Source organism: Arthrobotrys flagrans (genome assembly GCF_004000055.1).
Source record: "Arthrobotrys flagrans strain CBS H-5679 chromosome Unknown unitig_1, whole genome shotgun sequence".
Taxonomy (NCBI): Eukaryota; Fungi; Ascomycota; class Orbiliomycetes; order Orbiliales; family Orbiliaceae; genus Arthrobotrys; species Arthrobotrys flagrans.
In genome coordinates this window covers 2,839,931-2,862,601 of record NW_027137556.1, presented here as the reverse complement: position 1 = coordinate 2,862,601, position 22,671 = coordinate 2,839,931, and the positions used below count along the sequence as shown (strand labels likewise).

At 47.0% G+C, this 22,671-nt stretch overlaps 4 protein-coding genes across 4 annotated transcripts; 2 read left to right on the top strand and 2 right to left on the bottom strand.

The window, feature by feature from the left end:
• Positions 1-351: 351 nt before the first annotated feature.
• On the bottom strand, positions 352-6,266 carry DFL_008850 (uncharacterized protein; the record flags this gene model as incomplete). The annotated part of the gene is made up of 14 exons (XM_067638643.1): positions 352-695; positions 763-1,896; positions 1,959-2,225; positions 2,289-2,386; positions 2,442-2,599; positions 2,663-3,079; positions 3,148-3,303; positions 3,373-3,684; positions 3,744-3,771; positions 3,836-4,178; positions 4,241-4,709; positions 4,768-5,606; positions 5,674-5,943; positions 6,011-6,266. 14 exons carry the CDS (start codon positions 6,264-6,266, stop codon positions 352-354), a joined length of 5,091 nt encoding a protein of 1,696 aa, XP_067486511.1.
• A 1,313-nt stretch (positions 6,267-7,579) lies between these two features.
• Positions 7,580-10,264, bottom strand: DFL_008849 (uncharacterized protein; the record flags this gene model as incomplete). Its single annotated transcript, XM_067638641.1, has 5 exons — positions 7,580-7,658; positions 7,721-8,556; positions 8,619-8,829; positions 8,919-9,162; positions 10,261-10,264. The coding sequence occupies 5 exons, from the start codon at positions 10,262-10,264 to the stop codon at positions 7,580-7,582; spliced, it is 1,374 nt and encodes a 457-aa protein (XP_067486510.1).
• A 2,561-nt stretch (positions 10,265-12,825) lies between these two features.
• Positions 12,826-14,322, top strand: DFL_008848 (uncharacterized protein; the record flags this gene model as incomplete). Its single annotated transcript, XM_067638640.1, has 4 exons — positions 12,826-12,891; positions 12,962-12,991; positions 13,065-13,991; positions 14,056-14,322. The coding sequence occupies 4 exons, from the start codon at positions 12,826-12,828 to the stop codon at positions 14,320-14,322; spliced, it is 1,290 nt and encodes a 429-aa protein (XP_067486509.1).
• A 1,030-nt stretch (positions 14,323-15,352) lies between these two features.
• On the top strand, positions 15,353-21,991 carry DFL_008847 (uncharacterized protein; the record flags this gene model as incomplete). Its single annotated transcript, XM_067638639.1, has 6 exons — positions 15,353-15,677; positions 15,752-17,011; positions 17,068-18,602; positions 18,663-19,709; positions 19,766-20,215; positions 20,273-21,991. 6 exons carry the CDS (start codon positions 15,353-15,355, stop codon positions 21,989-21,991), a joined length of 6,336 nt encoding a protein of 2,111 aa, XP_067486508.1.
• Positions 21,992-22,671: the final 680 nt, after the last annotated feature.

Below are 22,671 nucleotides of genomic sequence, written 5' to 3'. Positions count from 1 at the left end.
TTGTCGTTGACAGGATTAATTAGAATTGAGAGCCTCGAAAATTAGAATGCAACAGGGTTTTGGCGTTGTCGATGCTGGAACATCGGCAACACGGATCTGATGTTGGATTTTGATACAGTCTTTATCTTGGCCGGCGGTCACATCCAATTGACATTATGAATTAGAATGAAATTGCAAGCTTCCCTCCTCAGCAAAGCCCCAAATAAGTGAGAATATACGGAGAGGCGAACTTGGTGTGAATATACACGAATTCTGGTAAATTTAGTTTACCGGTCCCCAAAGAAAGAACAAAGAGAAACAAAAAGACCAGGCCGCCAAAATTAACCAATCAAACCAAAGTCCTTAAAAATATCAAACAAAAACTACACAATCTCCCAAAAAGTCCATGATCTCTCGTTCGAGTTCATTCACCTTCTTTTCATTTGCCTCATGTGGGGAGGATATTAAAATCGAAGTATCCGAGTTCTTAACTATGTCTTCAGAATCTCCATTTTCAACACCAGCTTCAGAATTAGGTTCCGAAGTTGTAATGAAGACCGGGTTGCGGTTCTGTTTGCTTGGGGGTCTGGTTGAAATGCCTCGCAGGGCTTCATCGTCGAACCTAGCCTTTTTGGCTGGCTTGAGTGGCATCGAAGGTATCAGAGTCTCTTGAACTCGTTTCATAGACGATGGAGGCGGCGAGGAAGGTAGTGTTTCTGTGTCTTTTATTAGCATCCGATATGTGCGATAGAGTATATTAAAGAATTGTTATACTCAACGTACCTGACGATATTTCGTGTACACCAACGGCCCCTCCATCGTGAAGAGGTACTTCAGCCCTAACTTTCGCTTCCAGCGTTATATCCTTTTCACCCGAGCTCTTCAGAGCCGTCAATTTGCACTTTTTTCTCATATCTTTTTTTGGAGGAGTGTTTTCCGGAACATCAAATATCGGCATTTTGTCGTTTTTATCTTCCGTTTGTGAATCTTTCTCTGGCGTACCAACGGCATATATGTCAAGACTATCCAACAAGCTGTCCTCGAGTCCATACAGCTCTTCCTCCTCTACCGTGTCCTTCTCTTTCCTCTTCCTACTAGGGTTATCTTTCATCCACGCCTCCTCCATAAGTTCCGAAACGGTTGGGAAATCCTCGTCATCCGCTAGAAATTCTTCAAGCTCATCTGACATCAATTTCTTTTGTGGAAATCGAGGCTTCTCGATAGTACTACAAGAAGGCGTCGGCTTCGGAAGCTTAGGTATCTTGACGGATTTATTTTTTTGGCATTTGGCATGGAGTTCATTTAACCTCCGTACTGAATCGGCGCCGTTTCCCTTAAACGAAGAAGATGGCGAATCATCGTCGTTCGAAAGGTCTATAAATATAGTTGATGTACTCGTTGTTGCCGCGCTGACAAGATCGGATACCCGTTTCCGAAAGGGGCCATGGGAGCTTTTTGTTTGAGGAAGTTCTTTTAAAATTTGTTTCTGAGAGGGCTTGGTTTTGCTTGTGGGTTCGGTGTTCCTTTTCGCGAGGGTTGATTGTGCTGAACCTAGAGGTTTGGTGGTATTACCTGTTTTTGGAGCTGCCCCCTTCTTCGGCTTCGGCTGTTTATCCAGTCCTTCTCTACAGCAGAGATGTCTGCAAGCAGATTTATCAGCGCATCGGTGATTACAATCCCATTTACCATCAGGCCGTTGCTTCGGTTCAGTTGATTCCTCGGCTTCCTCTTCTTCCGGGGGTGGCTGGAGGTCATCCTCAGAACCATAGTTGATAGAGAATGATTGAGATTCCTTGCTGTTTATTGGCGTCCACGACGGTGGCTGCATATGTTTGGGGCTCTGCTGGTTGCTTCGTGGACGCTGGCTTGCAGCAGGCCGCTTCGTCCCTGTGTCTGGATTTTCGCCGGTGGCATCCACTTTCATAAAACCACAAGTTAGACTCGACCATTACGTGAAATTTTGAATATAGTTTCCTTACATTCTAATAGCTCTTTCTCGAACTCCTCGTCTTCAAATTCGTCAATCTCGTCTTTAAAGACCTTGCTAGGTTCTCGACTGGGCGGCTTAAACGGCTTGTTGACGATCGAACCCTGCTGCTGCTCGGGAAGATCGATAGGTTCTTGACTCTGAGCGACCATAGTGGCTCTCTTTTTAAGGAGCGCTGACATAGAACCTTCCTTCCTAGCCGGTGGAAATTGAGAATCTTGGATATCAAGTTCCACTTTGACGCTTTTGGAGGTGTTCACTATGTTTCTTACATCAGTTTACATTCAATTGTTCTCTACTTACTTATGAATTTGATCCCTACCTATTTCTTCACAAGCAATGTAACAATTTATTGCCTGCCCGGGCTCCGTAAGTTCCACTTGAACAATCACATCCTTATTCGAGGCAAGTTTCAAGATCCTAATTGTAGTCAGCTTGAATTTTTGTAAAAGGGAAACGATACGGATCCACTTACGGCATTCGACGAAAGTCGACCAAGTAGCCATCAGATCTTTCGACCAAAAAGTACAAATGAAGCAACTTCCCATGCCATTTCGCAGGCGTCTGGCCATTCAAAACCCCAATCTCGGCTCTAAAATGAACCTTGACTGGATCTTTTTGATTTGCCTGGATCTGTAGATTCAATTTAGTTAGACTAGCCCCAAATATCAAATACGAAAGCCTGGGAGTACTCACCTTCGTAACCTGCGTATACAATCTAAATCTCGGTATCCCCGCAATGTCTTGCTTAAGTTTAGCACCATACGGCGGATTCCGGCTTGCAATCATCTCAATCTTGTGCGCTTCTAATGCATCAAGTTGATCAATAGTCTTGATGTCGTTATTCACAAATTTCCTTACACCCACGGTACCAAGACCTTCGAGTTGGAGCAACATCGACGGGGAATTTTCCCAGACTTTGGCTTCTATACATCTTGAGAGTTCTAGAGCGTTTCGACAGCTGATTGAGTCTCGAAGGAAAAGTTTGATATCGCAGATGCATCTTACGAGGCGGTGGAGATGTTGGAAGATTAGGGATTTATCTTGGAGGAGGGTTGGGCGGTATTTTTGGAGGCCTTCAGTCATAGGAAATTCCATGCAACCGATTTCGAACTATATATATATATTAAAAACCATTTTCTAGAAATTATTTACTCATCGTAGGAGCCTTGGGTACAAACCTGAATTAGGATGTAGGCTTTATGCGCGGGACTGTTAACATCGCCTTTGAGCGACCATTTCATACTCGGAGAGTTGTTGATTTCTTTCAGAACTCTCTTTTCTCCTGATCGAATTCTGAATTCCTTAAACTCCTCAGCTTCGGAAAGGCATGTTAACTTTAAGAGTTGGGGTGTCAGCAAAATTATTCCAAACGAATGATCATACGGTGGGACGTCTAAACTTACAATCTCAGAAACCTTCGCTTTCTCTTTCAATTCCATAACATTCTTCATCGTCCTGAATTTAATGTAATACCTCGCCATAACGTCTCCAGGTTCAAGGCATTTGAGTTTAGTTTGCTGCCATTCGACGAACCCCGCTTCCTCGAGAGAATCAATGTCCCTCTCCATGATACTTTCGATCTCGGATTCGATCTTTTCAACTTTGAAATTGTAGTACGCCGGATTCGATCTCATGCGTATATATAGAAATGTTGAGCGAAGCCATCGTTTTGCTGATTCGATGTCTGAGATGGTTCCGAGGCCTATTTCCGCGTTCTACATTTCATATATGTCAGTATAGTAAGATTTAAAAGGGAAACTGCGATGTGACATACTAGGTGCTCGATCAGATTGAGATGAAGACTATTAAACGGGATGGATTAGTACGGATGCGGTATTTGAAAAAGCTCATGCCATCACAACTTACCAACTTTCCAATTTTTCGGTTCCCGATATCATACGCTCGTACTTATCTTTCTTCTCCTTCCTCGTCATAATTACCGCCACACCCGTCGTATCGAATTGTGGACGTCCGGCTCGACCAACCATTTGCATGACCTCAAGGTCGAGATATTCACGCATTTGACAGCCTTGCCAACTGACAGTATTCTTGATAACGACTAGATGTGCCGGCAGGTTGACACCAACGGCTAGAGTCGAAGTGCAGCATATCACTGAGATGTGTCCCTCGAGAAATAATTTCTCGATGAGACTTCGATCCGTCACCTCGAGGCCTGCATGATGAAATGCCACGCCAGATTTGCCCATCACTGAATTCCATATCAATCACGAGAACAATTCCGAAAAGAGCCTCGATGTGAGGGACACTTACGTTGCAAATCCCTATCCCTCAGCGAAAAGTTCGTGAGGGGTGCAGGCCAAGGCCGTTCTCTCGCACCAGTGCCACTCCACTTCTCAGCCAAAATCTTCGCCGTCGATACACATATGTTCCTCGTAGCACAAAAGACCATGACGGGCTTCCTCTGTGAGTGCTTTTGAATAACCTCATAGAGCTTCTGGTCTAGAAACTTGTCGAATACAAAGTCATTCGAGTTCGCTTGGTAACCATATACTACCTTCTCAAGTTTTACGGGTCGGAATTCTTCGCCGAGACGCTCCTCGTGAGCTGGGATATCCGGATTGTCGCAGTCTTTACCTAGCCATGTCGCTATGTCCTTGGAGTTCGGGACGGTGGCGCTAAGGGCGACAAAGCGGACTCTTGAACCGATTGTTTTCATTCGGCTGACAACCACTTCGAGGGTTGCACCTCGGTCTTCTTTGAGGATATGGACCTCGTCGATCTAATGTATCGTTAATAAATCATTGCCATCCTCAGTATATATTCGGAGCGAGACCTACCAGAAACAATCTCACCAACCCCAAAAGCTTCTTATGGTCCGCCCACCTCCTCGTCACAGAATCCCATTTCTCCGGCGTCGTAACAATCAAATCCCCATTCTTCACCTCCGCCAACTGATTAAACTGCGTATCACCTGTTAGCTCCGTACATTTCAACCCCAACGGCGTAAACTTCTTTTCCCAATCTCGTTTCCTTTCGGCGCATAATGCCTTCGTTGGTGCTTGATATATAATTTTGAAAGTACTGGGTTCGAAAGTTTCCATCAAACGGCATATTGCGAGTTCCATCACTACTGTTTTACCACTGCCAGTTGGGGAACTTAGGACTATATTGGTATTCGAGTCGAAGGCTGCGTCAAAGCATTTTGACTGGGTGGCGTTGAAGAGTCTGTATGGGAAGACTGTGTGGTATTTTGCAGGGAGGGTGGAGATTGGGATCAATTGGATTCCTTGCGCCATTGTTGGGGCGTGGGAGAGGGATAGGGCTTGACGGTGTGAATGAGTTTGTTCATGCTGCGTCGGTGCGAAGGATTCATTAAGTTCATTTCCAGGTCGAAGTTGTGGTCGAACGGGACGAGTGGGCTTCTTGAGCAATGCATTCAATGGATTCTCCCTCGGTGGAGCGGGAAGAGGAGGGCCATATTGTGAAGAGACTTGCATGGGTGATTTATAAACGCCACGAGTTGATTGCCCTCGACGGGACGGCGGAGGCATAACAGATCCCGAGGGAGTAGAGTCTAGATCAAATTCATCTGATGAGCTCGACTGTCGTGGCTGCTTCTGTGTAGCTCGAACTGGGGTTCTTGGTTCAGCTATTGGGGAACGATAATTGAAACGGTCTATGAATAGTAGGTTATGTTAATATATTGTGGAGATGCTCATATATAAACACCATGAAAGGCATACCGAAGAAAAACCCTGACCGGCTCCCCCATGGACCTGTACCTGTTTGGGAATCTCTCATATAATTTGTTGGATCCGTCTGGGACGCTGAAAGCATCGGAGGAGTTCTTGGTCCCATTGTAAGTCGACTTAGGGGTCGCACAGGCTCCAGAGGCCTCGCCTGTTGTCTCGAAGGTGGGTTGACTACAGAGTGGCTCTGCCGTTCTATAGATGGGAAGAAAGGAGATTGATACGGGCCAGCACCTTGATTGTGAACATTAGGCTGCGAAGCGTCTGCCAAATACAGTTTATTAGCTAATACCCTTAGTAACGACCGATAGAATGTAAAATTGATACGTACGATATCTCATATCAATGCCAGGGTCTCTCGAGTATCTCTCTTCGGTAGTAACTTGCGAGTTGGTAAAGTATTGAGAGCCACCGAAAGCCGGTGGAGTTTCGACCGAGAGAAACTCCGGGTCAGCATCGTCTCGGAACATACTAATACCATAATACTGTCTTGGTCTAGCAGAAGCAACTTCATGAGGTCTGAATTCGGTAAGAAGCTCCGAATTTGCGAGCTCCTGGTCCATATCACGGATGTGGGGGCGAGACATTGTTGTTTGTTGAAGCCGTCGAGAGCGACTATACGCACGCAGAATAAGAGAACAAGCTGGCCGGTAAGCAAAAAAATTAGGGGGGAGGCCCCGACTATGGATCAGCTATTCTACCTGATAAGGAAGGCAGGTCAATCGATGAGGACGAGAGGTCGATGGAGAAGTTGGTGTCCGAGAGCAAAATTAAAAGACGATATCGCGGTGGTCAATGATCTGAGCAAGGAAGAGTGTATATATTAGTAGATGAGTGTTGGGCTCATGACGTATGTAGATTTCAGGTATATAAATTTCATTGCTTTCAGGTACCATTCCTTTGTTTATGGCAAGTTTTATTGTAGATACCTCATAGCTGTAGATTCGTGATACTGATGCTTCACGAGTGGCTACGTACCAAGCAGTTAATTAAACATAGGAGTGGAAATAAGCTTAAGAGCCCATGGTCGATAGTCAAATAGATCTTTGGCCTAAAAATAGAAAACTTCTTTAAAGGACCAAGATATATACACTTCAATATAGTCTAACACCAGTAAAAGAACATTTGAATCTCGAGAACCGAATCGTGGGGTTTCAACAGGATGTGTTGCGTGATATAAACTCTGACGTGCCAGACTCGCCGCCTGCAGAGCAACCAAAATCTCGTCACACTAAGCCATACATGGAAAAGTTTGCTTCGATGGTGGCTGGTTTGACAGCACTTGGGATCTTAAGCTTAATTCCACCCGCTGCTGCAGCAGACAGATGAATTATGGTAGCCTCAATCTCAGACTGGGGCTGTGGTTTAGGTGACACAATTGAGAATATCTAACTGGCTGGGCTCGAGACCACACATCTGATAAAGGCGATAAAAGTCATAGGTTTGACGGTTTCAAAAGTAAGGCCTTTTCTGAAAATTTCATTTTGTGAGCTCGCTATACGAATAATGGTTTTTTGAAAATCTGATTTTGGACGAGGGATAACTATTCCTCGAGTTTGTACCAGCCACCACCATCGAGCCCTTCTCTTTCTCCCTAGTATTGGATGAATCTTGCCATTTCGAGAACAAAGGAAACCGACCCAACAAAGTTTTGTAAATAAGAATTAAGAAAATATATTGAAGTGGAACAAAAATAGAGGAGAGGGGGTTGACATGGAAAAAGGAAAAGGAAAAGATGCTCAAAATACTCCCAGCAAAAGCTAATGATACAAAAGACAAAAAGAACAGAGACGGAAACCAGAGACCCCAAAGATTTAAAGGAAAGAAAGAAAGAAGAGAAAAACAAGGGAATAATGATCCACAAAAGAAAGTAATTGCGGTTTATATCAGCTCTCCCCTCTTACGGGAAAAGGATACCAGGTCCTTTACCCTGTTCGTTGTCGGGGTAGACGTAAAAAGATAGCGCGATAATGATGTAACTACGAAACGATAGGTTAGCATTTGTGAACTTTTATATGAAAGTATAGAATTAAATACGTACGTTCCAAGTAGCATCGCTCCCTCCAGGTAATTGGACTTGCCATCCTGGATCAAGTAATTAGTAATTAAAACGGAAACGAAGAAAACCGTTGTCTCAAATGTTTGAAAGAACAAGCTCATCTCGCGACCCATGATCCAGCCAAGGATAACGAGGAAAGGAGTGACGAGAATAGCAATTTGCAAGCTGCTACCGATAGCAACACCGATAGCGAGGTCCATCTTGTTCTTAGTGGCGACGACAACGGCAGTTACGTGCTCGGCTGCATTGCCAACAATCGGAAGAAGAATCAAACCGATGAAAGTCTTCGAGATATTTGTTGTCGCGACAATGCTGTCAATACTGTCCACGAGGTATTCGGCACAGATAGCGACCATCAAGGTGACAATCACCAAGACCAATCCAGCACTCCAGACGGAAAGTGTGGGTGTTTCCGGCTCTTCTTCGTCGTCTTGATCATCGGCAAACAATTCGGTATGTGTCTTGAGTTGGAAGAAAAGGTAGAGGATATAGAGAATGAGTAGAACGATGGATGCTCCACGAGAGAGAAGGAGAATTTTGGAGCTGTGAGATGCATATTGTTCTGGATTCTTGATAGGGTCGATATTGTTGTTGAAGCTATTGTAAAGAGCGGCAGGGATAATAAGGGATCCAGCAGCAACAGCCATAAGAGAAGACATGGTGGAAGCGACGGTCGAGTTGAAAGTCTGTTCTTGATACTTGATTCCGCCAAACAAGAAGCAGCAGCCGAGGACCAATAGGATGTTGGAGAGAATGCTACCGAGCATACTGGCCTGGACGATACGAATCTCATTCTTTTGCAGAGCGACAATGCTGACCTATAAGAATAATTCGAATTAACACCAGGTATTCAGAGAGTATATCAAGTTCATGTACTTACGATTAACTCAACGGCATTTCCGAATGTGGCATTAAGTAATCCACCCAAAGTCTGGCCGACATAAAGGGAAATTTCTTCAGTGGCATAGCTGAGCAGAGCGGCGAGAGGAACGATAGCAAGGAAGTTGAGGGTGAATACGGTGATGGGTGCCCATTCTAAGATACCAGCGATAATTCCAAGTGGCACAAAGACAAGCAGGACATTGACGTAACTGCAAGGCAAGCAGGCATATAATGTTAGCAAGACAAGGGTCCAAGCCAATAACGCAGTTCGGAACACCGCTCTTGGTAGTCCACTTACTTGCTAGTTAGCACAGACATGGTCGCATTCCAGCCTTCTTTTGCATGTCGCTTGACAAAATTATCGTCGGTTCGGACGGCAGACCCGAGTAACGGCGTATGTTCGTTGGTGTGACCGTTGATACCGTTGACGCCGTTGGTACCGGCCTCTGGATCTCGGGGAGGGGCCATGTTGTCGGACTGTTGTGAGTCTTCAAAGAGCCAGGCGAAAGATGAACGGCGTGAGGCAGACCGTTTCAGTTGGACTGTAAGGCTTTCCGGGATCCAGCCCAGAACTTCATCAGATACTTGTCGATATTAAGAATTTGGTGTATCATAGGGAGGCAAGGTTTATATTGATTTGATATCGTGGGGGGAGCAGGAAGCGTTTTGCGATGGTGTGAACGGGGTATATAGCGAGCAGAGAAATATGATGTGCAGAGGGCAGAGATGGAATATTATCGCACCAGGCCGCCAATATAGATCGATAAGTGTCGAATACCGCGGCCTTGATAGGAACCGCACTTTAACAACAGCTTGCAGCAGTCCTCCCTTATCCTCCCATTTGCTTCATGCACGTTTGGCACACAAAAGGAAAAATAAAAAGACAAGCCAGGCAAAGGTTTCCCCTTTGTTACCCTGTTTGCGCGGGGGGAATCGAAAGCAAAGCCAGCATGCTGCGTGGGTATCTTGCGCATGGAGGGGCTGTGCAAACACAACGAACTGCTTAGAGTCCACGGCTAGACCTGGTTCAAACACTCTTTCGATGGATATTGCTAACTGTTTTTAACTAAATAACCGATCGAAGAAGCCTTTGAATCAGATCGAAAAGACCCCACAAGCCTGGCGCAAGAACATTCGAACGGAGTAGAACCTTGTTCTGACAGGCATGGATCATTCCCAAGCATCACTGGAACAGTAAGCTTGGTCAAGGCATATGATCACAGCTGTGCGCTGCATGAAGTCATCCACAAGTCACCCAACAAACTAATGCTGGACAAAAGTTAGGGGGGACAAGATCCATGCAAGCTAACGAAAAGCGAAAATGCAGACGACCAGCAATAGGCATATCCTCGACGGAGTATATTCCTCGTTCCAGGACCCACGTGCTGTGAGGGAGGGCTGCAGCAAAATGAGATCAAGGACAGCGAATTCAGGAACGCTGGGAAAATCGGTGCGCCTTCACTCTGCCTTGCCATCTTGGGGTCTCTCGCCAAGGTAATTACCAGAATATCCAAAAGTAACCGAGGAAAAAAATACATCGTGTTGTGAAGGAGAAAAATGCTCGATTCGGAGGAGAAGAAAGGAGGAAATTGGAATTGGAATTCTACTGAAAGAATTGAGGGGAAATCAAATTCACTTACACATTGAGCCGGACTTTTAATGGCGATACGGTGAAGAGAGGAAGACAGGTAAAGGTATCGATGGGTCCACTGCCCGACGTTTGGGGGTTTGTTCAAGGCTTGCGGCGAGGCGAATTCGAATCCAGCATCGATATGCCGCAAAGGACTGGAGCGTATGTATACCGGCTATTCAATTCTCCGGCCAACAGGTATGGATTAAGCGTGATTAATTAGGGACAGCTGGCAATTGGAAAAGTAAGTTAAGTGTCGGATATGCTGGTCTCTTCCAATGAGAGTTTGAAATCGTTTGACGATTGTTTTCTTATATGTGGGATAGTGTGGAAGAAGGAGAGATATGAGGTGAATTTGAACGTAAAAGTAAATAATGAAGAAGAGCGAATATGGTCGAACAAATATTAGACCTTTGATGACGCCAATTGATGAGAAATCGTATTTTCGATTAATTAATTAATTAAAAAAAAAAAAGTTTAAAATCTCCGAGTACTTTTAGATACCAGCAGCTTTGGACAAGAGATACCCCCGTGCTAGTGTTGGAGAAGGTTTGGAAAGTGGACTGGTGAAATACGTCAGGTTATAAAGGTGACAATGGCCTCAAAAGCTGGTGTTATTATTCAAGTACGTAGCGGAGCTAGCCTACCCGCTGTCCAGAACATTGCAGGCATCTCAGCTGCTTTCGAACGACCAAAAAAGAGTTTTGCGGAGACTAAGCTTTTCAAAACTTGGTAAATGACGATGTTATCTCCGTCAAGGTAGACAGCATTCTAGGGTCTCTGACCCCCCGGCTATTACTGCGTTCGTGGCAAATTGTGGCTGTGGCGAGAGATTACCTTGGAATTTTCAAGCGAGGGACGAGATGCGCTGATGTTTCAATTGGATTCAATCGATCGATCAAGTCTTCGTGGCTGGTGACAAAGGAGTATTAGATCTGAGTGAATACTAGTTGTACTGAATATCAACATGAATGATGATGCGCTCGGAAGTAGATTCGGAGGCATTCGTCAACCGCTGAATAGATCCAACTACCGGTCGGTTCCCGTTGGCCAGCGCCAGCTAAGTATACAAAAGGATACTTGAAGCTATGAGATAATATAATGAGGTGGCCGGGATGCAATGGAACGCCCTTTCTTTGCATGTGTCGGCACCAAGAGCCGTATTGGTGTGTGGGAGGTTTTCGTTAAGCGTAAATACTCGGAATTTCTGGGGGTCTCGGCGCTGGCTATTTACTAGCGTCATGCGTTTTATCTGATGGCTCATCGATGTATATAAAGAGCATCTATATAGGATTTGGTATAAAAACGGCTCCAAGATCCGCTGGCTGGCGACGGATAGTTGGTATAGATTGTTTGAGCCAATGGAACAAGGCGCATGCAACTAGATCTAAACTGCAGCATCCAGATCTGTACGACAGTACTGCACTACGCTACAGGGTAATTTGCAGCCTTGCAATATATCTCTGATCATGATCCGATGTTCAGGTCCGCAAATTTTGGCCTATGTTAGTGATCGGGTCCCTGTATATTGTTGCCGGAAAGCGAGGGAGACGATATACGATGTCCGTTACACCGCGGTGTATTAGATGCATCAGCTAGTCAGCTAAGATCAAATCGTGCATGCCATGGGCTTTGAGACTAAGCTTTGAAGGTTTGCGGCATTTGTGAGGCCACATGCAATTGTACCTTGCTGCAAACCATCGCCACTTTTGGTCTATCACCGCCACAGGCACCGCAGTAGGTCAGGGTTTATTCGTATCTTGCCTCCTGTTATGTAACATCGGTGGACGGATCTCAGATATCTAGGCAAGGCGGCTAGTAAGACAAGGCCAACAGCATGTTAGAGCTTATGGTGCCCCGGGAATCCAAATGTACAAATGCCATACCCAAGTATGTGATCTCTAAAGTACTATGTCATAAGTCTAGATGTATCGGCAGTCTCACTGCCAAGGCCTGGCTAATCCACAGGACCTTCTCAGCCCAGTTGGTAGTTTGTAGTCTGCCGTCTAACTCAATTCCGCGGGCAGTCCATGGTGTATCTCCCACCTACTATTTTGCAGCTAGCTGTCGTCGGAGCTTGTCTTGCTTGGATTGAAATTCAGGCATTCCCAGCCAGTATTGTGATCTGTTCGACGAATCGTTCTTGTTTTCTCTCATCTATGGAATCTGTTACAGACCCTGCGTTCCCAAACAGGCCATTTTAGACTAGAAGTAACGTTAACATCACTTGCAAGGGGCGGCTGTGCGTATTTGGCCGAAGTCTCCTTTTCCCACCTGAATTCTTATCACCATTGTAACCACTCCTCTTGATTATCCTCTCTTCCACATCTCTTCGACTATCTGTTATTGAATCCGTGCAAAACTCGAAGTCTCCCGACGATTTCCCGCATTTTCTCGAAAAACGAACTCTTGAAACGTAATATCTTGCGCACGATCGCGTCTCGACCGAAACACCAACCTTTTTGACGACCGGTAGACAGACCTGGATCATTCCTACTCAGAGGAAGGAAGGGAGGGGAGAAGGATTTAGTTCCCTGGATTTCCCGCCTCCTCGTGGGCTGTACCAACCGCAAAGATGGTTGATAACGCGAGGAGAGCGTACTTCATGGGGATTCCCATGAAGCACGTCTCTCTTGTCACCGTGCGTACCGATGGTTCCCATACGTTTTGGCCTTTCTACGGATGTCGTGACTGACAAGGCTTGGGAGTAGCTCACATTTCAAAATTCGGCGCTGATATTGGTACGACATGCTCTCTCCCGTGATTTTGGGTGACGGAAGCGGCCGACTAATATGAATTCGGTATGACAAACAGATTATGCACTATTCACGGATTATGCCTTCGGCTCCTGGTGGCCGATACCTTACCTCCACCGCAGTCCTTATGAACGAAATCATCAAATTTCTCATCTGTTCTCTTGTCGCCCTTCATGATCAATCCAGTAGAGACGGTCCCCATACAAGCTGGTTCACAACTGCGACAACAGTCTACAATGAAGTGTTCAAGACGGATAGTTGGAAACTCGCCATTCCAGCCGCACTGTACACTTTGCAGAACAGCCTGCAGTATGTGGCAGTTTCAAATCTCGATGCAGCAACTTTCCAGGTTACCTATCAGCTTAAGATTCTTACCACAGCCTTGTTCAGCGTCAGCATGCTTGGTCGCAAGTTATCTGCTCGGCGATGGGTCTCCTTGGTTCTATTGACCCTTGGCGTGGCTATCGTCCAACTCCCATCCCCCGCACCGGATGCGACTGGCGAAGGGGCAAAGTCGACTTTGAAGGCTATCCGAGATCTCATCGAAAACAGATCTGCTACCTATGACGGCATTCACAAGGATAACGATCCGGCATCGCAAATGAACCGATCTCTCGGCCTGTCGGCAGTCATCGTTGCCTGTACTATCTCCGGATTGGCTGGTGTTTATTTCGAAAAGGTCTTGAAGGGAACTTCGGCGACTCTTTGGGTTCGGAACATTCAGTTGTCCTTCTATTCCCTATTTCCAGCCTTCTTCATCGGAGTTGCCTGGAAGGATGGAGCCGAAATTGCGAGACGGGGTTTCTTCGATGGCTACAACGGAGTCGTCTGGACAGCTATCGGCTTCCAAGCGCTCGGAGGTATTGTTGTCGCTTTGTGTGTTAACTATGCCGACAATATCGCGAAAAATTTCGCCACGAGCATTAGTATTATTTTAAGCTGTGTCGCCAGTATTTTCTTTTTCGATTTCCAACTTTCGATGCAGGTAAGCGAATATTCCCACGTGCAACAAGAATATCTCTAGATTCTAACATCCCTTGCGACTTTAGTTCCTCATTGGTTCCATGATTGTACTCTTTGCGACTTATCTCTACTCTAAAACCGACGAGGCCAAGCAACCGGTATACGTCCCTTTAGAGAAAACGACGACGGAACCGATCTACTCTCCAGAGCAGAAGCCGCGGCTTGAGAGAGTCGGCTCTTTGCGAATGAATCTTGCTCCGTCGACAGCCCTCGGTATTTCTAGTCCGATATCTGAGCGCCCCAGGAGCCCCGCTCTGTTTGCTAAATATGCCGGAGAGAAACGAGACGATTAGTCAAGTTCTCAAACCCAAAATACTTTCTGCGACATGACATTGCGCAGGAATGATCTTTCTAAAACAAAAACATACCGGTTCGAGGCAATCATATAATATCTATTAATCTTTTAGCAACTGTGGTTAAGTAATTTCTGTACATACATAATAATATCCGGCCTCGCACGATAGCATGACGTCTAAAGGTGCCCAAAACTTAGAAATATTCATCGGCATATTGTTTTGGCGGTTTGTGTTTCGGGCATCTTGTGGTTTCCTTTTGTTCTTTTTGCATTGGCCTGTTAATGGTATTGAAAAGCTGCTGTGCTAGTTTACTACTCGGAACATTTGTTCTTTTATATTTGGCTTTATACATAGTATCGGTGCACACATGCTATCCCAACCGCGGCGTTCGTTGGAAGCTTTTCAAGCCGATACACATGGGTACTTGTCTTCAATTGGGTTTGGGGTGTGTAGGTGTAGATAGAGGCGTTGCATCTTTCAGGATGATCCAGGTTCTTTCGATGTGCTTGTAATATATATCAAATCAATCCGTTTTCCAAATACTCTGCTGTGCACTCGTGGACATGCCTCGTTAACAGTTTTGATGCCTGATGCCTGGTGGTGTTGATATCATGGTGGATCCTTGCAGTGATCACATCAATTGAGTTGCCCGCCGGCAACGAAATTAACGAACCAAACCAAACACCACACACACACGTCTTCCAACCTTTCTCCACCAATCTCCAACCTCACCATCCTCCCAAGCGTCTAACCTCCCCTTCGCGTCGAATCATAACGATTCTACGATCAGTATTACTCTACTTCCCTTCTTCCGCTCCTTCTCTGCCGCTTGCCGGTTGTTGATTCCTTCTCCCTTGGTAAAACAACAACATCAAAACCACGAACGTGCAGGCGCGTCCTCAACATCAACCCCGAAATTTCATCATCGCCTTCGGCCGCCATCAGCTACTCGCCCTAACTACGAATATAGTCCCTGAGACTTATAATAGCTAATCTATAACGTTCTGACCCTCGGAACATCGCCATCATGGAGGTTGACGTTCCTCCCATACAAACGTCACAACTGACGCCGGGGAATTACGATATCCCTAAAATTTCAGCCTTCTTGGAACTTCCTCAAGTGACCATCGAATCCCTTGCTGGTATCAGCGAATCATTCGTCACGGCCATTCTCGAAGCTATCACAACGAAGGCTCGCTTTCACGATGAGATCAAGGCCGACAAACTGCGTCTGGAGGTGGAATTGGAGCAGAACACCCGTACATCGAATGCCCGGGTTAATAATATGAAGTCTAGAATGGAAACTTCACAGGCGGAGACTCAGGAACTGCGGAAGCAGGTTGCTGAACTTGGTAATCACGAATACCCTCTATTCTCCTTTGATTTTAACGATGCAGACGTTGCTAACCAACTGTATCCTATCTAGAAACCAAGTCCCGTACCCTCGAAGCCGACCTTAGCCACCTCCGGACCAGCACATCCTCGTCTACCGAAGAGACTCGTACCCTTAAAGCTCGAATCACCACCTTGGAATCCGAGAAGCGAGAGACTTTAGAAGCCTACACTCGAAAACTTAATGAGATTGAAGACCTGCAGGGCGAATACAGTCGACAGAAAACCAAAATCCTCGAGCTACGCCGCGAAATCGGTACCATCGAGTCCAGGGCCCAGCAAGCTGAGTCTGCCCAGACTGCAGCCAAATTCCGCGAACAGACCATCAAGCAGGAACTCGAGATCGTCAGAAAGAACACCGAATGGCTTGAAAACGAACTTTCCATCAAACAGAACGAACATTCCAAATACCGAAAGGAGCGCTCAGCTCAGCTTAGTCAGCTTGAGAGGAAATTAGAGGATGCTCAGTCGAAATCTCATATGGCCGAACAGAAGGCAAACTCTTTGACGAAGAGATATGAGGAGGTCTGCCATAAGGTAGAGGAATCTCAACTGAAGATCAAAGCTCTCACCGAGGACCTTGCATCTCGTGAGGATGACTTTAGAACGGAAATATCCAATGCCAAGCGACTTGCCGACCTTTGGGAGAACAGTACCAAGTCTGCTAGGGAACGTATCAAACAACTTGAGGATTTGAGAGAACACCAGCAGTCCCAAATGGCCGAGGAGGTCGGAAGGGTTCAAGCGCTCAACGAAGCCCTCAAGGAAGAACAAGGTGTACTCCATAAAAAGATTCAGGAATTGGAGGTCCAAATTGAACGTCTCGAAACAGACCTTGGCTTGTACGCCTCTGGAGCAATCCAACCCATTGCCCAGTCGCCCGCTGCAAGTAGACGAGGAAGAAACGCCATGACACCAGTAAGAGGAACAGGTACACCCGAACGCCATCTTGTGTCGCCCGCTGCACATGCCATCGTCATGTCCCAGAAATCCGGCATGTCACTTACGGAGGTCTATACCGACTATTCTGCTGTCAAGCGTGAACTCGAAGCTGCTAATAACCGTAACCAGCGACTCCAAGAAAGTTTCGATGAGCTTATCCACGAGTTGGAAGACAAGGGCCCTGAGTTCGAAAACCAGAAGGCAGAACTCGATAGGGCTGCGGAGGAGATTGTAATTTTGAGCGAGCTGTTACAAGAGGCCAATCACAATAACGAACGCGGCACGAAGGAGCTCAAGTCTTTGAAAAAACAACTGAAGGAAGACACTAAACAGATCGAATCCTTGAAACAGCGTAAGTCTCTAAACTGCGCTACATGTATGAAAATAGTGCTAACCCTTTTTTTTTAGAAATCAGGGATTCCGGGTCTCAGATTCAGTTCTTGCTTGCAGAAGTTCAGCACCTCAGCCAAGGCATGGGCCCAATGTCCGCCGCCGACCAGGCCAGATTCAGGAAGATGGCCGTACAAAACATTAGTATGGGCTTACCTCAAACTGACACTGATCGACTTATCAGTGAGCGCCTTGTCGTGTTTGCGAACATCAAGGAGCTTCAAGAGCAGAATTCAGAACTCCTACGCGCCGCCCGTGCTGTTGGCAAACAGCTGGAAGATCACGAAGAACAGATGCGCATGGAGGCCGAAGGTGCAAAGACCCGCGAACTTCAAGAGATGCAGCAAACCCTGGAGGGAATGCGTGACGAGATCCGAAATCTTGAGAAAAGAGCCGAGACGTTCGTTCGAGAACGTGATATGTTCAGACGAATGTTACAGCATCGCAATCAACTTCCTGCTGAGATGCAAGCCGACAATGAGACCAATGCCATGCGGCAATCGACCAGGACCGAGCCTGAGACAACCGATAAAACAGACTATGGTCAGCTTCTCCGCGAACTTCAACAGTCTTTCGATCAGTATAAGATGGAGGCCTCCACCGATCAGAAGACCCTGCGTGAACAGGCGACCGCTGTCCAGAATGAGAAGAACGAATTGCAGATCCAGGTCACCAGGGCCAGTGGGCAGCTCGAACTGGCTGCTTCTCGATATGAAATGTTGAATGGCAATCTCGAAATGATGAACAGCGAAAACCGCGAATTGCGGAAACGCAACCAAGAACTGTCCGACCTTCATGCCAAATTGGACCTCCGCAGCCAGCAAATTGAACAAGAATTGGTCGAGAACCGCTCGATTCTTGACAGTGTTAGAAATGACAATGTCAAGCTCAAGGCAGAGAAAGATCTTTGGAAAAATATCGAAGAGCGCTTGTCCAAGGACAACGATAACCTTGTCTCTGAACGCGCACAGCTAAAGAGCACGATCAGCAGCTTGCAAGCGATGCAGACTGAGAAGGAGCAGCTTGAGATAGAATCGAAGAGACGACTCACCACTCAACTCGGAAGACTCGAGGGTGAGCTTGAATCCACGAAGAAGCGACTGGCTGACGAAGTCGAGGAAACTCGGAAGCTTCAGTTGCGTCGGGATACCGAAGCCACCGCGGCCCAAAAGAAGATCGACGAAGTTAACGCCGCCCTTGCCTCCGCCCGTGAGGGTATGGTCGCTGCGAAGACGACCCAAGACCATCTTCAATCCAGGGTCGATGAGTTACAGATCTCCCTTAAGGCCGCCGAGGAGAAGATCAGCGTCTTGCAACCCCAGAATAACCTCAACACCGAGGAGGAAGCCCTCAGCCGGGAACAAGATCTACAAATCGAGATGAGTGAACTCACACGAAACCTTGAGTTGGCCAGGGCTGACCTGGAATCCGCTCGCGCCGACGTCGAAAAATACAAGGAGATCAGCCAAAGTAGTGAGGATGCCCTCGAAAGTATCAACGCATCCCATGAAACATACGTCCAGGACACTGAACAGCAGCTTGAGGAGAAGAGCGTAAGTTACTACTGATATTGTCCCTAGGTTGAAAAACGAAAGCTAACAATATCATAACAGTCCAAGATTCAGGACCTCGAGCAGCGCGTTCAAGAAATCACTGCCGAACTACAGGCATCTAACGAAGAGCTTTCCAACCTTCGCCAAGAACAAGCTGAGAGTGTCCGCATCAAGGATGACCAACTTAAGCTCCAGGAGAGCGAGATCGCCAGTCTTAAGGAGGAGGTTAAGAGCCAAGTAGTCACGAGCAAACGACATCAAGACGATCTTAAGCGACAGGCGCAAATCGCCCAGGAAGCCCAGCAATCCTACGAACAAGAGCTCATGAAGCACGCTCAGGCAGCCGATGCTCTCCAGAAGATTCGCACGGAGTACACGAACCTGAAGATGCAGGTTCATGCCTTCAAAACAGAAGCAGAGACTGCGAAATCTATGCTTGAATCGTCGACTACTAGCTGGGAGACGCAGAAGGAAACATATGAGAAGGAGATCAAGGACGTCCGAGGACGCTGCGATGATCTCATTAAACAGAATAAGCTCGTCCACGACCAGTTTGAAGTTGTCAGCCAACAGATTGCAGATCTCCAAAAGGACCGTGAACGGGCGATTGGCGAACTTGCAATTGCAACCTCTGACCAGTCATTAGAGGAGCTTAGAGAAGTTATCACCTATTTGCGTCGCGAGAAGGAGATCGTCGATGTACAACTCGAACTTCAGACCCAAGAGGCCAAGAGACTTAAAGTCCAACTTGACCATACCCGAAAGCAGCTCGATGAAGTTCGCGTTACTTTATCTGAAGAGCGGGCTAGGGAGACGGAGGCCATGCGCCTTGCTACCCAGAACGAGGAAATTAAACAGAAGATGGGAGAGCTGACCGTTATTCGTGAAAGCAATGTCACTCTACGTGCTGAACGTGACAAGTTTGCGGGTATGGTTGAACAACTAAGGAAGGAGGCTGCAGATCTTAGGGCGAAGATGGAACCATTAGAGGAGAAGATTACTATGTTAGAAGGCGATGTTGAGGTTAAGGATGGGCAGATGAAGCTATTACAAGAAGATAATGAAAGGTGGAAGGCGCGAACAAACCAAATTCTACAGAAATATGACGTGAGTATCATCAACTTTCTATGCCATAGGGCCAGGGCTAATGCAATATCCAACAGAGAATTGACCCTGCCGAGCTCGAAGCTCTGAAGGACCAACTGAAGTCTGTCCAGGAAGAGCTGCAAGAGACACAGGCCAAATTGGCTGCTTCCGAAACCCAACTCCGAGCTAGCGGCACAGAGATCCAGACAAAGAGTGCAGAGGCAGCAGATCTTCTTGCCAAAGAAGGAGTTAAGTGGAAGGCAAGACTCGATAAGCTCGTGGCTGAAACGAAGGAGAAGCTTGCTGCCCGCAGGCAGCTGATCGAGGAGCAGAAGCGAGAAATTACGGAGCTCAAGCAAACCCTCGAACAAACACAGGCAGCTGCAACATCTTCATCTGCGAACTCCGAAGAGGCATTAAACCATGCCCGTGCTGCCCTGGAAACGGAGAAGAACGCCCTACAGCAACAATTCCAAACCCAGCAAACCCAGCAGGCAGGGGAAATCCAACGGCTCACAAAAGAATTGGTATGTTTACTTTCTATTCTATCCACTTTCATACTATGATACTAATATGAAGTTTAGGCCGATTGCAATGCAAGACTAGAGGAGGCTCGTAACCAAGCCTCCGCCCTAGAGGCCCAACTAGCAGCTGCTCGTGCGGCCCAGCCACCATCCGCAGATACGCCGGCCATATCTACAGAGCAAATCGAGGCTGAGGTCGAACGCAGGATCGCAGAAAAATTACCGGAGATTGAAGCCAAGGCAGCTGCAGCTGCAGCTGCTACTATTACCGGCCAACAAGCCGGTGACGAAATTAATACCGAGGCCATCGTCGAGCAGCGTCTTGCTGAAGAGAAACAAAAATTCGAGGAGGAGAAGAAGCGACTCCGTGAAAGCTATACTACGAGTGCGCGCAACCATGTGTCCAAGATGACTGCCGCCAAGGATAAGGAATTTGCGGATGCTACATCTGCTAGAGACAAGGAAATTGCGGACTTGAAGACAGCTAACGAGCGGCTTGGTACCCAAGTCACCGAACTACAGGCCAGCATTGAGGCAGCGAAGGCAGCAGTACCAACCGCAGAAGGCGCACCGGTACCAGCGCCATCAAGCGATCTATCGGAAATCGAAGCTCAGTTGCGTGCAGAACTTCAGACCGCCCAAGAAAAGATTGAAACCATCGAGAAGGAGCGCGCTGAGGTGGAAAAGAAGCTCGAGACGACGAGCGCCGCTCAGAAGCGTCACGAGGAGAATATGAAGGCAATCATCAAGAAGAATGTCGAGGCCCGTGTTGCCCAACAAAGGGAGAAGCTAGACAAGGAATTCGCGGAGAAGCTTGAAGCGGCAAAGAAAGAATTACCTGCTGCTGCTGATCCATCGCAAGCTCCTCCTCCTGCCGCGTCTGCTGCTGGAAGTGAATCGAATGAGGCCGAACTTAATGCCCTCAAGGAACAACATGCTGCGGAGCTTCTTACCCGAGATCAAGAGCTTACTAAGAAACTCGAAGATGCCCGCGAGTCGGGTCGCAAAGAAATGCAAATGAGGACCCGTGTTCAGGTATCCATGCTGGAAAAGAAGAATAAGGACTTAACCGAAAAGGTCAAAGCTCTCGAAGGTACTCCCGGCGCTCAGCTTACTTTGCAATCGCCCGGACATCAGCCTCCGAGTCAAATACCTCAATCCGGTGCCCCTGTCGCTCCTGCCTTTGCTGCTATGCAGCGAGCTAGCACCCCCAACCAACTAGCACCCGCATTTGGACAGCAAACCACCCCACAAGTTGCGCCTGCCTTCGGACAACCACATCCTCAACAGCTACAGCAGCAAATCCCACAGCCTAGTGGAATTCCTCAACCAGGTGGTAACCAAGGAACAGGTCCTGGTGCCATGAAGAACATGCGTGGTGGTATCCAATCGGGTATCCCGAGAGGCGGAGGAAACATCAGAGGAGCATTCGGTGCTGGTCGCGGCGGCATGCAGTCAGGTATTCCACAACCGCAAAATGCTCAACCCGTATTCGGTGCCGCTCCTGCGGGTCAGTCACAATCACAGTTGCCACGAGGTGGAGCAGCGGGACGCGGCGCTTTCGGTCATAGACTGAGCCGAGGCGGGCCAGCTGGTATCGCTGTTCAACCACAGCAGACCCCTGCCCCATCTGGGATCCCTGTTCCGGGGCAAAACGCACCGAATCCTCAATTGAACGCTCAGGCTCGAGCTTTCACCCCAACCATTGGCAAGCGAACGAGAGAGGATGGAGAGGTCGTGGATGATGATCCAACGAAGAAACAAAAGAGCGAGGAATAGTATAATCGCTCTAAGAGCGCTTCCCCACGCAGAGTAAGAAAAAAGAAGTCGGGCAATAGCCAGTCGAGCTAGAAGCCCCTCTAGAATTCACATTCGGCTCCTCAAACACCTCGATATCCACGTATTCCTTGCTATGACGGTGCAACATCGCATTCTCCATCCCCGACACGTAATAGCCATCGACCACCACCTACACCATTCGAACGAATCCTACGGTCCGAAGGACACCATGCTCTAGTATCTTGGATGCGTCCACCGTTGCCTCCCGGTAAAAGCAAAATTCAGGTGTAAAAGGAACGCTTTGGGCCTCAACCTCCTTGTGACTAAATACAGCGTTTTTATATCCTCATTCTCGTTCAAACAATTACCTGCATAACATTTCCTATCTCCTTATTGTTTCATCTAATGTACTCTAATTCGTCTTTCCCATGCGCCCTCCAAAATCCGAGAATGTCTTCTTTTTTTACCACAAACAAAATGTCACGGCGATCTCATGCATTCAATTACGTATTTTGATCATGGTGTTCTGTTCTTATTATACTTTTTTCTCTCTCTTATGGATCGTTCTTCTTGCTTTTACCTTTATTAACGTCGCGTCACTTATTCTTGTACATGCATTATCAATTATAGGGCTCTTCAGCTTTATTTCCTTGCTGTTTTCAATACCTGCTTTTTCTGCA